Source organism: Rhagoletis pomonella, unplaced genomic scaffold (genome assembly GCF_013731165.1).
Source record: "Rhagoletis pomonella isolate Grant_MI unplaced genomic scaffold, Rhpom_1.0 Rhpom_scaffold_00004, whole genome shotgun sequence".
NCBI classification, from domain to species: Eukaryota; Metazoa; Arthropoda; class Insecta; order Diptera; family Tephritidae; genus Rhagoletis; species Rhagoletis pomonella.
Genome location: NW_023458558.1, coordinates 4,687,418 through 4,701,119, shown reverse-complemented (window position 1 = coordinate 4,701,119; position 13,702 = coordinate 4,687,418). Strand labels below are relative to the sequence as shown.

The following is a 13,702-nucleotide window of genomic DNA, read 5'->3' as shown; positions in this document are numbered from 1 at the left end:
GCACTGTATGTACTCGTTTGTACGTGTTAGACTGTGTCAAATAAAATGACATTTTTTTTTTCTTTCGGTCCCATGTGGAAATTTCGTTGTCGGCCTCTAAAAATCTTAATTTTTCAGTTAGCGCTAGCAAAAATAAAAATTTTCAATTAAAAATTAGTTTCCGCTACTTTTTTATAAATAATTAAGTATAACAAAAAAAAACTTTTTTTGTTGGACGGGGTCAGTTATTTTCTTCCATACAAAGTATGCTCGACGAATTTATATATTTTTTTTTGTGACCGACAACGAAATTTGTATGTGGGGCTAAAAGAAAAAAATGTCCTTTTACATGTTTATAACATTCGAGTTCGTATGTATCTATATGTATATGTTTGTAAGGTATCTAATAGATTTTATTCTAAGATTTATTTATAAAAAATACTATTTTAATCAAATACAATTTTAACTCTACATGTCTAATTTTTTATATTATCTACTAGAGTACTAAAAACGGTAATATTTATATACATACATACATAGTTAATTACCATCCACCCTATGTTGAAGCAATACCTCACACATAAACTTTCAAATGCGGAACAGAAAAACAAGAAAGGCTCCAATGTATCATACTTTTCACCCACTCCAATGACAAAACTCAACGGCAGACTATTCTATTTACTACTGCGCCTAATACTATATCGCAAATTTATTTTAAGCGCTCTAATGGTGACAATTGTCATTGTTATTGTTACGACCTACTGAGTACGCCACAATGGCGAAACAATATCTATAATATGTTTAAGGCGCAGTAATTGTGACAATAGTCATACGATGAATTTTATCAGTGGTGTAAAAAGGCTAATCAGATCTTAACGCACCCGCAGCCCTCAATGCCTCCGAGTCATTGCAGGCATTGGTCAAAAATAGTATAGGGGCCTATTCATATTTGAAATAATGTCGACTCTAAAGATAGTTGCAGCTTTTTTAACAGTTATTACATTGAAAATTATGTCAAAAAGCTGCAACTAATTTTAGCGTAGACTTTATTTTGACTATGAATAAGCCTCAAAAGCTAGGGCTGCCAGACGTCTAGTGATGGGCTGAGTCGATACTTTTAAGTATGATTTTTGATTGATTTTTTTGAGTGTTTCAATTGGACTGTCGCACGGTGTAATGAGTGTTGCTAAGTATAAACGCCTTCAGGTCACGAAGCTGTCCTACCCTGAGTGCATTATCGCATCTCCACCTGTTTCATTTACATGTGTGTATATATAGGCAAGTATATAATAAAGCCGGTACATTTCACTTCTGGTTGTTTGCAACAAATCAAACAAATCGAATTTTGGATGCGTTCCAACACGACTCACCAGCAACCAGCCACTTTATATACAAATCGAAGAGCAAATGAAATCTCTTCACTGAGAAACAATTTGTTTCGCGATTGAACTAAAATTAGCGCATTCAGTGTATTAAACAAATAGTTCAACAAAACAAACTAAATTATTTCGCTCTTAGAATATATTTGACGACTGAAAGAAAACTGGCTTATTGTGTTCGTTGAACAAAAAATTAAACAAAATATTTATTTCTCATTGAGAAATGATCTGCTTAAAATTTAGACGGAATATCATCACCGGCCGCTGGGGTTAGACAAAAAAAATATATATATTTCAAGCAAGCAGAGAGTGAATTTATGCCGCGTTACCATTTTCATCTCTTTAACTGGGCCAATGCTCTCCGAACGTATGCAAATTCAAGTGTGCCATCCTTAGATATGTAGTAGCGGGAATTTCGTATTTAAATTGCGTATATGTGTAGTATGTAGATATGTACTTATTTCTATACATACATACCTACAAAGTTTCTGAAATTTTTTCATCTAAATATTGTTGAATATCTACCGCATTCAGTTGTTCCGTTTTAGTCAATCGGTGACCAAATATATACACGCCGCATTTCGTGCCAACCGCTGCAAAAATTAATACTAGATAACTTTAAAATTTGTATAACAAAAACTGTTGCACTTCGGCATTATTAATTTTGCCTTATTTCTACTAAAAACAACTACAAAGTACGCCACGCGTGTTAAATTGGAAACAACGGTAAATTATAAATTTCGAAAACGGAGGGAATTCTACAGCATTTCAACTTCTTCAAAATGAGTTCTTCGGGTTTGAGTAGTCGTAGCTCTTCACAACTACTCACAACGTCACCGACACAAATCGCCGGACCACCAGTGCCGCCTGGGCGAAAGAAACGGCCCAAATCGTTTATGCTAGTAAGGTTCATAACTGTTTTATTTAATGGCGGATAAACTCAATTTTGAATAAAAGTTTAAGTTTTAATTTTTATAAATACATAATACATTGAAATAAATGCATACGTATGTGTGTGTGTATGTATAGATATATAAAAAAAAAACGTCACTAGAATCAGTAGAAAATGAGTTCCATCTTTGGGCCCCTCATAAATCGCTTGTACACAAACGAAGGCGAAAATATGATGAGTGGGGATCACCCGCAAAAAGAAATGAGTTTTTATTTAATTTGTCAAGTCCAAGCGGAATATCATCGACGCTTGGGAGGAAATGAAAACTGATTACCCACAACTTTACGGACTTTCAAAATAATACTGCCATTTAGTTGGTACCTCGGTGCTTGCTAAATGCCTTTTTTCAAAAGCTGGCGCTACAGCCACCGAGAAACGTAACCGCTTAACAAAAAAATGCAAAATTTTGTTTTTTCCAAACTGCGTTAAATAATAAATAATTATTGCCGCTAAAACTACTCGTTGTATTTTATTTAGGCCTAATTAACAAGAGAATTAGAAATTTTTTATGGAAAAGTGTTTTTGTGAATATTCACTGTAAAAAAGTGTCTTAATAATTGCAATTAATTGCAAATATATTCTTTTGGCTTGTGATTGTGTGTGTTTGGGTATGATTAATTAATTAGTAATTAAATTTGTTTGTCACCTCTAATCTTCACACATACCTAAATAATTTTATGCTTTTTAAATAACGTTCGGGAGAGTTGCCGGAATATTCGGTGAATACGGTATAGAAAATACACCGCATAGGTACTCCAATTCAAATACAAACCAATTTCACTTATATTCGCCTGCATTCTTCGCGGTAATCTTCCATAGACTGAACGCTTCTCCGTGGAAGATTTCCATATAAACTGGAATGGTAAATATTATCCGACATTTCGGTTTAATTCGTTTTTCGTTTGGTAAGCAAAAGTACAACATATAGAAGATTTCAGTAAAATCGGAGTATATTTACTACATTTTGTCGCAGCTTATTTGGCAATCTGGCACTGTGCGGCGTTTGAAGTAATCAAAGCTTTTCGCACAATACAGTTTAATCATTATTCTCTCAAAATTATTTAAACAAAGCCAAGTTATAAATATTCGGATGTTACTTAATACAACCGGAAGTGAAAATGTCACTTCTAATATCGAAAAAGTTAAATACAAATTTTCGTGGATCGAAGTACAACGCATGCATGTGTATGTGCATTAAGGTGGTTCAAAATAAGTAAAGTCGGAATTTTAATGCGCTCACCCCATAGGATTGTTCTATATCGAAAAAATGTACCCCTATTTTTTATTTTGAATTCAAAAAATGTCTAGAGGTCGCGCAAAGCGCTCAAACTTTTCCGTGTATTTTATATGGGAAAAAAACACTTCGTAGAAATGGTATGGAAATCTTGAAAATCAATATTTTCGATCAGAACACTCTGGTTCTCTTCAGGAGACTTCCAATAACAATATCCATTTTTTAAAACTAAAGATTTTTTGTTTATCACCCCATTGCATTTTCTGGCATTTTCTGGGGATTTTGGCGGACCTATAAAATATAGTTACTTAAACAAAAAAAAATGGTTAAATAAATAATTGGGTATTATTATTGGGAATCTCTTGAAGAGAAACAGATTTTTTCGATCGAAAAATATTGATTTTCAAGAATTCTATATCCTTTATACGAAAAGTGGATTTTTCCGCTACCTCTAAATAATTTTTGGTTTCAAAATAAAAAATAGGGGTATATTGTTTCGGTATAGAACAGTCCTAGGGGGTGAGAGCATACAAATTCCGACTTTAATTTTTCAGATGCATTTTTGGACCACCCTAGTGGCACACACATGTGTATGTATTCCTTTTACGTAGCCGCTTACTTAAAAATAGTCTTTGATACGTATTTGCGTCCAACGTTTTGGCTAATGAAATCCTCCATGCAATATTTACTTACATACCATGTATGTGTGTGTGTGCGTGCTTGTTATTTTGATTTTGTTTTTATCTGCTGTAATAAAAAAAAAAATCAAGGCCAAACACTTCTAAATTTAGATTAAAATATGTTCATAGATTTGTTGGCGTCACATTTTAGTTTCTAAAAGTACTAAATTTCAACAGTGACGAAAAAATGATACATTAATTTCTAAAATTTGATATAGTAGTCGTTCTAAAAAGTCTTTTTCCTACAAAAATAACAGTTTTTATGACACGTGTTTGATCGGAATTGAACGAAAGCTCTCATTATATTGCAGTAGCTTAAACCTTAATCCCGGGTGTGGTGCGTCAGTTCCAGAAAGACCAAGTGCAAAGTGGCTGAAGATTGGGCCCTTCGCTAACATGGATTTTTTTTTATTGGCATCTGGTTATAGTGGAATTTTCCTATAACCGTTTGTGTTTGTACAAAACCCTAAAATGGGATAAAAAAAAATTCAAAACTGAAAAGTTCCATGTCAGGGCAGACATTTGATGTAAACTACGGACAACCTGGTTGTCTTTGAAACTTCCAGATCGATATACGTAGCTGCGATTAGCCGATGTGTACCCGTATTATATATTAGAAGTTGGTTTACTCTGATTACCAGGTAACTCGGGAGTACCTTGTAATGAGACATCCAACCATTTCGTTAGAAAGGCCTCGGACCAGGTATTTCTCGGTCTTCAACCAATTATTGCGCACCCGCCTTCGGCTATCGAAGCCACCGTCAAAAATGTACTGAATATTTTACTCGGCAATGACTGGGCGGCCATTTTCTCTCCTTTCCTTGATGAGAAGGTCTTAAGGAATGCCTCGTCTCTTTCTGTGATAACGATATCTATCACTAATAATACCTCACATCGCTTTAAAGTTAATTTTCTATAATATACATACTAGGGTGCCCATCGAAAATGCTTTTTTTGGGAAATTTCAAGAACCTACTCGCTAATCTTATTCGGTTTTATGAGAAATATTAGCGCCTATTTTAATAGATTTTTTATAGGTCATTTAGAGATCACGACCTGTCGATTTAGATCAGAAAATACGATTTTGTAGATTTATGAGTACAAAATCGTATTTTCTGACCTATTTCGCGACCTCTTAAGGACCTTTAAGAAATCTATAAAAATAGCCAATAATATTTCTAATAAAAACGAATAAAATTAGAGGGTAGGGTCTTGAAATTAAAAAAAAAAAAAAACATTTTCGATGGGCACCCTCGGAAAGGTAGAAATGTAATTTATCTTGAAAATTGCTCTCTAAAGTTGGAGCGGGCGGGAACGATGAGTTAATCAAATTAGTAATAACATGGTTTATCAAATTATTTACATAATTATATGTTTTTAGTTTAAACAATTGAAATACACTGTAAATAACCGTAAAAGTATTATATTTATTAAAAAAATATCTGATTAAAATCCTCAATGTAATTTCGTAAGACACAAATAAAAAGCAAATTTTTCAATTTATGTTTTCAACTGATGAAACTAAGAAAATTTATGTTTTTATGTATTATTATAATTGTGCGAATGTATTATAAAAAGATAATGTCTTAAGTGGGTTTTGTGTAACATTATTATTTAAATGCCAATTCTAAACACATATTAATATACAACTGTAAATATGTATGTAAATCAAATGCTTTAGAAATTTTTTTTCGCACACGTCTTGCTAAAAATTTAAGCTTTGCTAGCTATTTTTTGCAGTGTAAGTTGTGTTTTCCATTGTTTTCTCTCTCTCTGTGAGCATGTACACACAATTTACCATTTTATTTATATGCTTTAGTAACGCTACATCGCTAAACTCTCCCTAACTTCATTGCTAACTGCCTCTCTTAAACCCTTCATTTTCATTCCATAGATGTCGCTCTCTACCAACCGTCCACTCTATGAAGAAGAATGGTTTCATGGCGTATTGCCACGCGAAGAAGTCGTACGTCTGCTCAATAACGATGGTGATTTTTTGGTGCGTGAAACCATACGCAACGAAGAGAGTCAAATTGTGCTGAGCGTTTGCTGGAATGGTCATAAACATTTCATTGTGCAAACCTCCACAGATGGTCACTTCCGCTTTGAAGGTCCGCCATTCCCCAGCATTCAAGAGCTCATCATGCATCAGTATCAATCCGAATTGCCGGTGACGGTAAAATCGGGTGCCATTTTAAAACGTGCCATCTGCCGCGAACGTTGGGAGTTGAGCAACGATGATGTTGTGCTACTAGAGAAAATTGGCAGAGTGAGTAGACATGGCTGCGTGCTACGTGCAATTGCTGATTTCATTCGATTTAAATTGCAGGGCAATTTTGGAGATGTTTATAAGGCAAAGTTGAAGTCAACCAAACAGGATGTGGCCGTAAAAACCTGCCGCATGACATTACCCGACGAGCAGAAACGCAAATTCCTGCAGGAGGGACGAATTCTAAAGCAATATGATCATCCAAACATTGTTAAATTGATTGGAATTTGTGTGCAAAAGCAGCCGATTATGATCGTTATGGAACTCGTGCCGGGTAAGTAAAGAATTAGGCAGGCGCATTCGTTTGCAATTATGTACACCAAATCCATTTGATACATAGTAGCAGAATATAAGTTTTTTTTTCAATTCTATATAGCTATGTAGCCCGTTTTAGGGATGCAAGCTAAAAAAATACATCGATGTTTTTTTCCATTTGATGCATCGAAATATCGTATAAAAACGTCGATATTTTCGATGCATCGAAAGATAATATAAACAGTTTCTTTCAATTAAAAATACATATACAACAAGAAAATGAGAGTTTTGATTTGAGATAAAAATTAAAAAAAAAAAAAAAACATTTCAAGAAATTCTTGCCGTTTGAGCAAAAGCACACATAACGTTGCAGTACTGATGTATTCAGTACTTCAGGATGAGGACCTAAGCCGAAATCAGGCAGAGGTGTTTAACAAAACGAAAGATCAAAGCCCGAATTGAAAAAAGCGAAAATTACAAACTCAAATTTTGCTTTGAAATAAGCATACATCACTATATTACTTGACTATGTTTATAAACTATGTGAAACAATTTTGGAATTTGCTATTTAAAATCTACGCAAATTTCCGAAGGGTTTTAGAGTTTCAATATCATATCAATTAATATCATTTTGTAGAAGGTGGTTTGGCAATAAACGTTTCTACTAATAAATTAGCAATTTATTAGTGCAATTAACTAATATATTTTGCAAAATATTAATATAATGTATATTCTAACAGTGTTTAAATGGCGAAATTTCCACACATTTAGAATAGTTACTAGAGCGAAGAGTTTGGAGCTATACAAAATAATTTTAATAAGTACAGTGTACATTGCACACAAAAGTCGATGCATCGAAACAAATACATCGCTATATCTCTATATATATCGGAAGATCCAAAACATCGGTTTTACTCAATGCATCGAATGTTTCCGATGCATCGATATTTTTTCTGCATCCCTAGCCCATTTATCTAGATTTCCCGTTTCGGGATTTCTCCGGGAATTTCCTGGCAAATCTGATTTCTTTCAAAACAAATTCACAGCTCACATCTTTTTTACCGCGATTATTCTCAATCTATCTGTCTGGTTCTTGTTTTTATCAAATATACCTTCAATCACTCTCGTAGCGATTCCAGAGCCGCTCTTAAACTAGTTCTCATAGGGAGCCGAGAGCAAGGCCAACTTTCGTAGTTTACTTATCCAAACGTAGTAATTCAGATTGATATTAACTCAAATTATTTTTAGGCGGTTCATTGCTGAATTATTTGCGTAAGAATTCAAACGCTTTGACGGCACGTCAACAAATGGGAATGTGCCGCGATGCTGCGGCGGGTAAGTTGAAAATGCATATAGACTTGCATATATATTTTGAAAAAAATTATCTAAAATTGATTGCTTTTTTCTGGTTTATCAATTAAAAGGCATGCGTTACCTGGAATCCAAAAACTGCATACATCGAGATCTTGCTGCGCGCAATTGTCTGGTCGATTTTGAAAATCAAGTAAAGATTTCCGATTTTGGAATGTCGCGTGAAGAGGAAGAGTATATAGGTAAGTTGAAAGAAAAATCTATAAAATTATCATAAGGCTAAAAATCTTTAAACCTCTATTACGAACGTTTGATTTGATAAAAACGAAAAAAATAAAAAAAATTTTACGTATTTTACAGTTTCCGATGGCATGAAACAGATACCGGTTAAATGGACTGCGCCGGAGGCCTTGAACTTTGGCAAATATACTTCATTGTGTGATGTTTGGTCTTATGGTATTTTAATGTGGGAAATTTTCTCTAAAGGCGATACACCCTACTCAGGCATGAGTAATTCGCGAGCACGGGAACGAATCGATGCTGGTGAGTACAACAACGTAATGTATTTTCATTTTAAAGTACTCGCAGTTAAACGAAATAAATATATATGTGCATATTTAAACGTAACCCATGAATAATGATAATATGTATGTATTTACCTACATATTTCGGTAGCACTTTGTGGACTAAAAATACGTTATCCGGCAAAATTTTACCACAGAACCTTTCGTAGGCAATTTTTCACGTAGAACTTAAACCCATGATAAAAACATAGTAAGGTAAAACCGTTCTTTCAATTCGTCGGCCATGATTTTTTTTTTTTTTGAAGTTTGCCAACATTTTAAAATCATATAAAATTGAGAGTAAAAAAGGAATTGTTCAAAGTTGTTGTTGTTTGAGACAGAAAATGAGAATGTGTGTGTGAGTTTGTGTGTAAAATTTTAAAATTAAATTGCTTTCAAACGTCAAGAATTTGAAAAAATACTTCTCAGCGGTTCTAGCTTCCTTTTTTTTATCATGCTTAAACCTGCATATTTTTTATAGATAGCTTTATTACTATAATTAAATAATAAATAAGCAGAGGGTTTTTTTTAGTAAAATGACCAGAAAGCTTAAATTAAGCGCTGTACTATTAGATCACGAAAATTAGACTCTAAATTGAAAATATCACTTTAGGCATTATGCACCAGGCTCCTTGGGGAATTTCTATGCTAAACAGATAGGAAATAATACATTTTTTGTGTTTTTTGAAAAAACAAAGACATTTAGCATCTCCCTTTTCGTTCGACTTTTCGAGAAACCCTTAAACATTTGCCTGATACATTTGATTTAAATTACACTGTATAGACGCCTAAATGATACAAAAGAACGTCCAGACATGTAAACTTAATTTTGGGTCGTAGATTACGGATCTGAATACCGTTTTTCTAGATCACATAATTTTCCTAAGATATTTTCATTTTAAGTTTGCATTGGGAATGAAAAAATTCAAACTTTAACATGAAAAATGTTACTCATACTTCGTGTACGAGTAGGGACATGTATCACATGGCGTATGAGTAATATTATTTTCTGCACGTATTTCAAATAAAAAATTAGACTGGTTTACAGCAAAAATGTTCAATTGATGCCACTACCCAATTTCTATGTAGAATTGCTCGGTAATTCCGAAAATCGAATTAATTTTTTTTCTATGGATATGTTTTCTAGATATTTGCAATTTACCGTTATTCAGCTTAAAACAAAAAGTGGTTCCACTTAATCACGTATATCTTACGAGCCAACTTAAGATCTTAAAATGAGATATGTAAAATCACAGCTACCGAAATTCTCCATAAACCACATATACATCACTTTCCGATACGACTGATAGTTTCTGACAAATTAGTGAATCCAGTTATCTTTTAGTATTTAATGATAAAATTAAAAAAAAAAATCAAACTTTAACAGATGAGAAATTTTAAAAGTAACAAGTTCTGTTCGAAATTTTTGCATTTGTGCTAATGCCTGTTCTGTTACAAAAACAATCAAGTTACTAATAACTTTCATTCTTGTATTGGTCTTTTTCCAAGCGTTATTCTTTAACCTTTTATTAGCAAATTTTTGTTAAATTAATTTGCTTCACGAGAAGCACTTGTTTCAGCTCAACCATTTCCGTTGCTCCATTCCCCGTATGCAATTTCCGTTGAATTTGCCAATTTAGTCCCAACCAACCACCGCCGCTAAAGAAGCTTCACTTCAAAAATTGTTTGGAGCAAAAGCACGAGTATGTATTCAATATGTTCTTTTAAAACGTTATCCCTGAATGTCTTTTGAAAAGTTCCGCGAGTTATTTTTGAAAAAAAAAAAATATTAAGTACAAATGTGTACACCGCCATATCAACGAATTTCGTTCTTCCATCTCTGTTACGTTAGAATAAAAAAGCCTATTTCTCCTTCTGAAGCGATTATTTTTTTGTTACTTTTAGATACAAGTTTTCTTTTACATTTTGTACTCATCACATTATTCCACAATATTCTATGGTTGGCCTTCCGGGATACCATTAGTCGATAGGGAATTATTTAAGAGTACCTCTCGAATTAGTGTGCGCCTTATTTGTATGAACACAATTTTTTTGTAAGCTACTACAAAACAGGACTGCTCCTAGATAGATTAATTGGGTAATAAAAATGTGATCTGCAAAAATTTTTCAAAATCGTATAACGGAAAGCCTTGACTCAAGAGCCTATAAATTAGTAAAAAGAGCTTATTCGTTGATCTTACATGCATATATCACCGCCATTTTCATATCTCTTCAGGTTTGGAAGTCATTGAGATTTTTTTGCCTGATATTAGGGCTCATGAGCTCTAACAATTTTTTCGCAGGGGAGTTTTGCTTTGTGGGTCAAACCTGTAAAATAACGCCCGCCCTAATGTACATGTACATACTTTATTTATGTGTACATATATTCTACATTTAATAAATATTTCTTCTTTTTCAGGTTATCGCATGCCAGCGCCTGAAAACACACCGCCCGAAATGTATCGCCTCATGTTGAAGTGCTGGTCCGCCGAAGCAGATGCACGGCCACATTTCGATGAGATCTATAATGTCGTTGATGCACTGATAATACGTTTAGATAATAGTCATTAGGAACAAAAGGAACAATAAATTTTAAAAAGAAAATGTAAGCAAATATAAACTAAATATTTTCATACGACATACATACATACATTTTACAAATTGTAAGCAAAATATTAAATTTAAATGTGCTAAAATTCATATATACATACAATTAAGGTGATATACATATGTATGTTTACTCATAGGTTAAGTTAAGTTATAAATATTTACAATATAACTTCAAACAAATGGCCACATGTTAATTGTTTTTTTTTTTATACATATTCGTAATCTTTTTCGAGCCAAATTTTTTTGTTATTTTTCTATTAACCAAAAACATATAGATCACAGTTTCACACTTTATACGAAATTTAGGAAAATTCAACAAATTTTCAACTTTTCATTCTGAATCTTTAGATCCTTTTTGAACTTTTTTCCATATAAATAAATGTGCATGAATTTCTTATGAAATAAAGTTCGGGAGACCGTTAGCAACAAAATTCATAAAACTGCATACCCAAAAATTTTCTAAAGATTCAGAATAAAAAATTTAAACTTTGATTAAATTTTTTTGAATTTTCCTAAATTTTGTATAAAGTTTGAAACTGTGATCTATATGTTACGTTAAAGCTTGAACACTATTTTTATATAAAAATAACAAACAAAATTTAGCTCGAAAAACATTACGAATAGCTAAAAAAAAAAATGCAACACGTGGTCATTTGTTTGAATCACTGTAAAATAGTATGTTGCATAAAATCATACACAAATATTAAATAAATCGAAAAAAATAAATTATATATTTTGTAATGCATACCTTTACACATATGTACATGCATATATCTACATAGTTTAAGCCCATTACTTCTATTCGTATTTTTCATGTATACATACATACACCCTCACCTCTGTGTGACAACATCACAAATCGGGGCGGAAGCTCGGCCAAACACCAACATACATATGTTCAAGCGCCAATCATTATTATTATTAAATATGTATGTATGTTTTAAGTTGTAGCCGCTTTCGAATACTCTGCTACTCAAATCACTAAGTAACTGCATTAGCAATTCTATTGGCTTACAGCTGTGTAAATAACGGGCATGCAAATATCTATATTTATATGCGTGTGTTTTGTGTATATGTAGTTCATTGCAATTTTGTAAATTAATTTCTGGTTTTTTTAATTGATGAAAGTTGAACAATTAATTCCCGATGCATAATAATGTACTGTACTGTATCCTCGATGTGCCAAAATAATCAAAAAAATCAAAATGTAAAGCGAATGTATAAACACAAGCACTTAAGTCGATTTCCAATATGCTTGTCTTTTTTGTTTACATGTGTATGTATTTAAGAAGAAAATGAACTTATAATGTAGATCATTGAGTTTATTAAGTAAGTATGCTAAACAGATAATAATGCTTTCTCGTCGATTGAGAATTGCAGTTAAATCTTAAACTTTTCGTTTGGAAATTTTGAAAATATACTTTTCAAAACTAGTTTAAAACTACACACATATATACGTGTGTACATACATACATATGTATGTTTAAAAAATTTATATTACGTATCTTACTATTAAAAACTAATTTGAATTATATTTTAATGATATTTATGTACATATAATAATGATTGTGTTTTTTGTAAAATAAGTTATATTCCTTACATTGATCAATTTATGGCTAAGTCGTTACTTTCGTAATGCCGTCTTATTGCCAATGCTCATTCATATGTATAAATATCCATATTTTATTATACATAATTATTATTGTTTTTTTTTTTTTTATCAAGTTACAATATTACTTTGTATCCTCCACTTGAGAAGTTCCGAATCAAAAAAATGATATTTGCACAGTCCATAATTTTGCGGCAAAAGCTAACAGCCAAACGACACAAACCTTAGAAATGTTTGCTCGAAAATTTATATCCGAGAAAAGCGACTTTGAATTGTAATTTTTTTCCGGCAGTGCGCCATCTTTGAAGTAAAATACTAAAAAGGCTATTTTTTACGACCTGTAGGTCCCTTTTACCTTTCTCCCTCCCACATAGCAATTAGGCGCAAAAAGCAAAGTTTCGGTATTAAAAAAAAATTAGAATAAACAATAAAAAGTACTGGAGACGAAATATTATCTTTAATTATATTAAAAAAAAAAATCGTTTTCTTTTAATAATACGAATTTAATCAAAATACTTAGCATTAAGGACACTAGTTTTCACAAAATGTTTTAAATTTACGGCGTTTGTATAGATACATACATACATGTATTAGTATAAGATCACAATTTTGTGTTTTTATCTTTTTTTGTGTCGGTATGCAAACTTATATTCGCAATGCTGTTAATATTATCTCTTAAGTTTATTGCATAATTACTACATTTAATTTAGTTTTATTTATTTTTACATACATTTAATTTAGTTTTATTTAAGAAATTATATAAATATGTTCGCCTATACATAAATGCTTACATAAATAAAGATAATTCAATTCAATAAAAATTTTTAGCAAAGCTTAAAGGTTTTACTTTTTTGAAAAGTA

General features: G+C 32.2%; 1 protein-coding gene across 1 annotated transcript; it reads left to right on the top strand.

Annotated features, from left to right (window-relative positions):
* Positions 1 to 6,019: 6,019 nt before the first annotated feature.
* On the top strand, positions 6,020 to 11,193 carry LOC118736830 (tyrosine-protein kinase Fer-like). The gene is made up of 6 exons (XM_036466886.1): positions 6,020 to 6,493; positions 6,554 to 6,767; positions 7,997 to 8,083; positions 8,173 to 8,301; positions 8,420 to 8,602; positions 11,042 to 11,193. The coding sequence occupies exons 1-6, from the start codon at positions 6,119 to 6,121 to the stop codon at positions 11,191 to 11,193; spliced, it is 1,140 nt and encodes a 379-aa protein (XP_036322779.1). The 5' UTR covers positions 6,020 to 6,118.
* The last annotated feature ends 2,509 nt before the right edge of the window (positions 11,194 to 13,702 follow it).

Excerpts from the sequence above, each read along its gene's own strand:
- LOC118736830 (XM_036466886.1), top strand. The coding sequence starts at position 6,119 with ATGTCGCTCTCTACCAACCGTCCACTCTATGAAGAAGAATGGTTTCAT. Across the intron at positions 8,302-8,419 it reads TGAAGAGGAAGAGTATATAG|TTTCCGATGGCATGAAACAG; the intron begins GTAAGTTGAAAG and ends CGTATTTTACAG. Across the intron at positions 8,603-11,041 it reads ACGGGAACGAATCGATGCTG|GTTATCGCATGCCAGCGCCT; the intron begins GTGAGTACAACA and ends CTTCTTTTTCAG.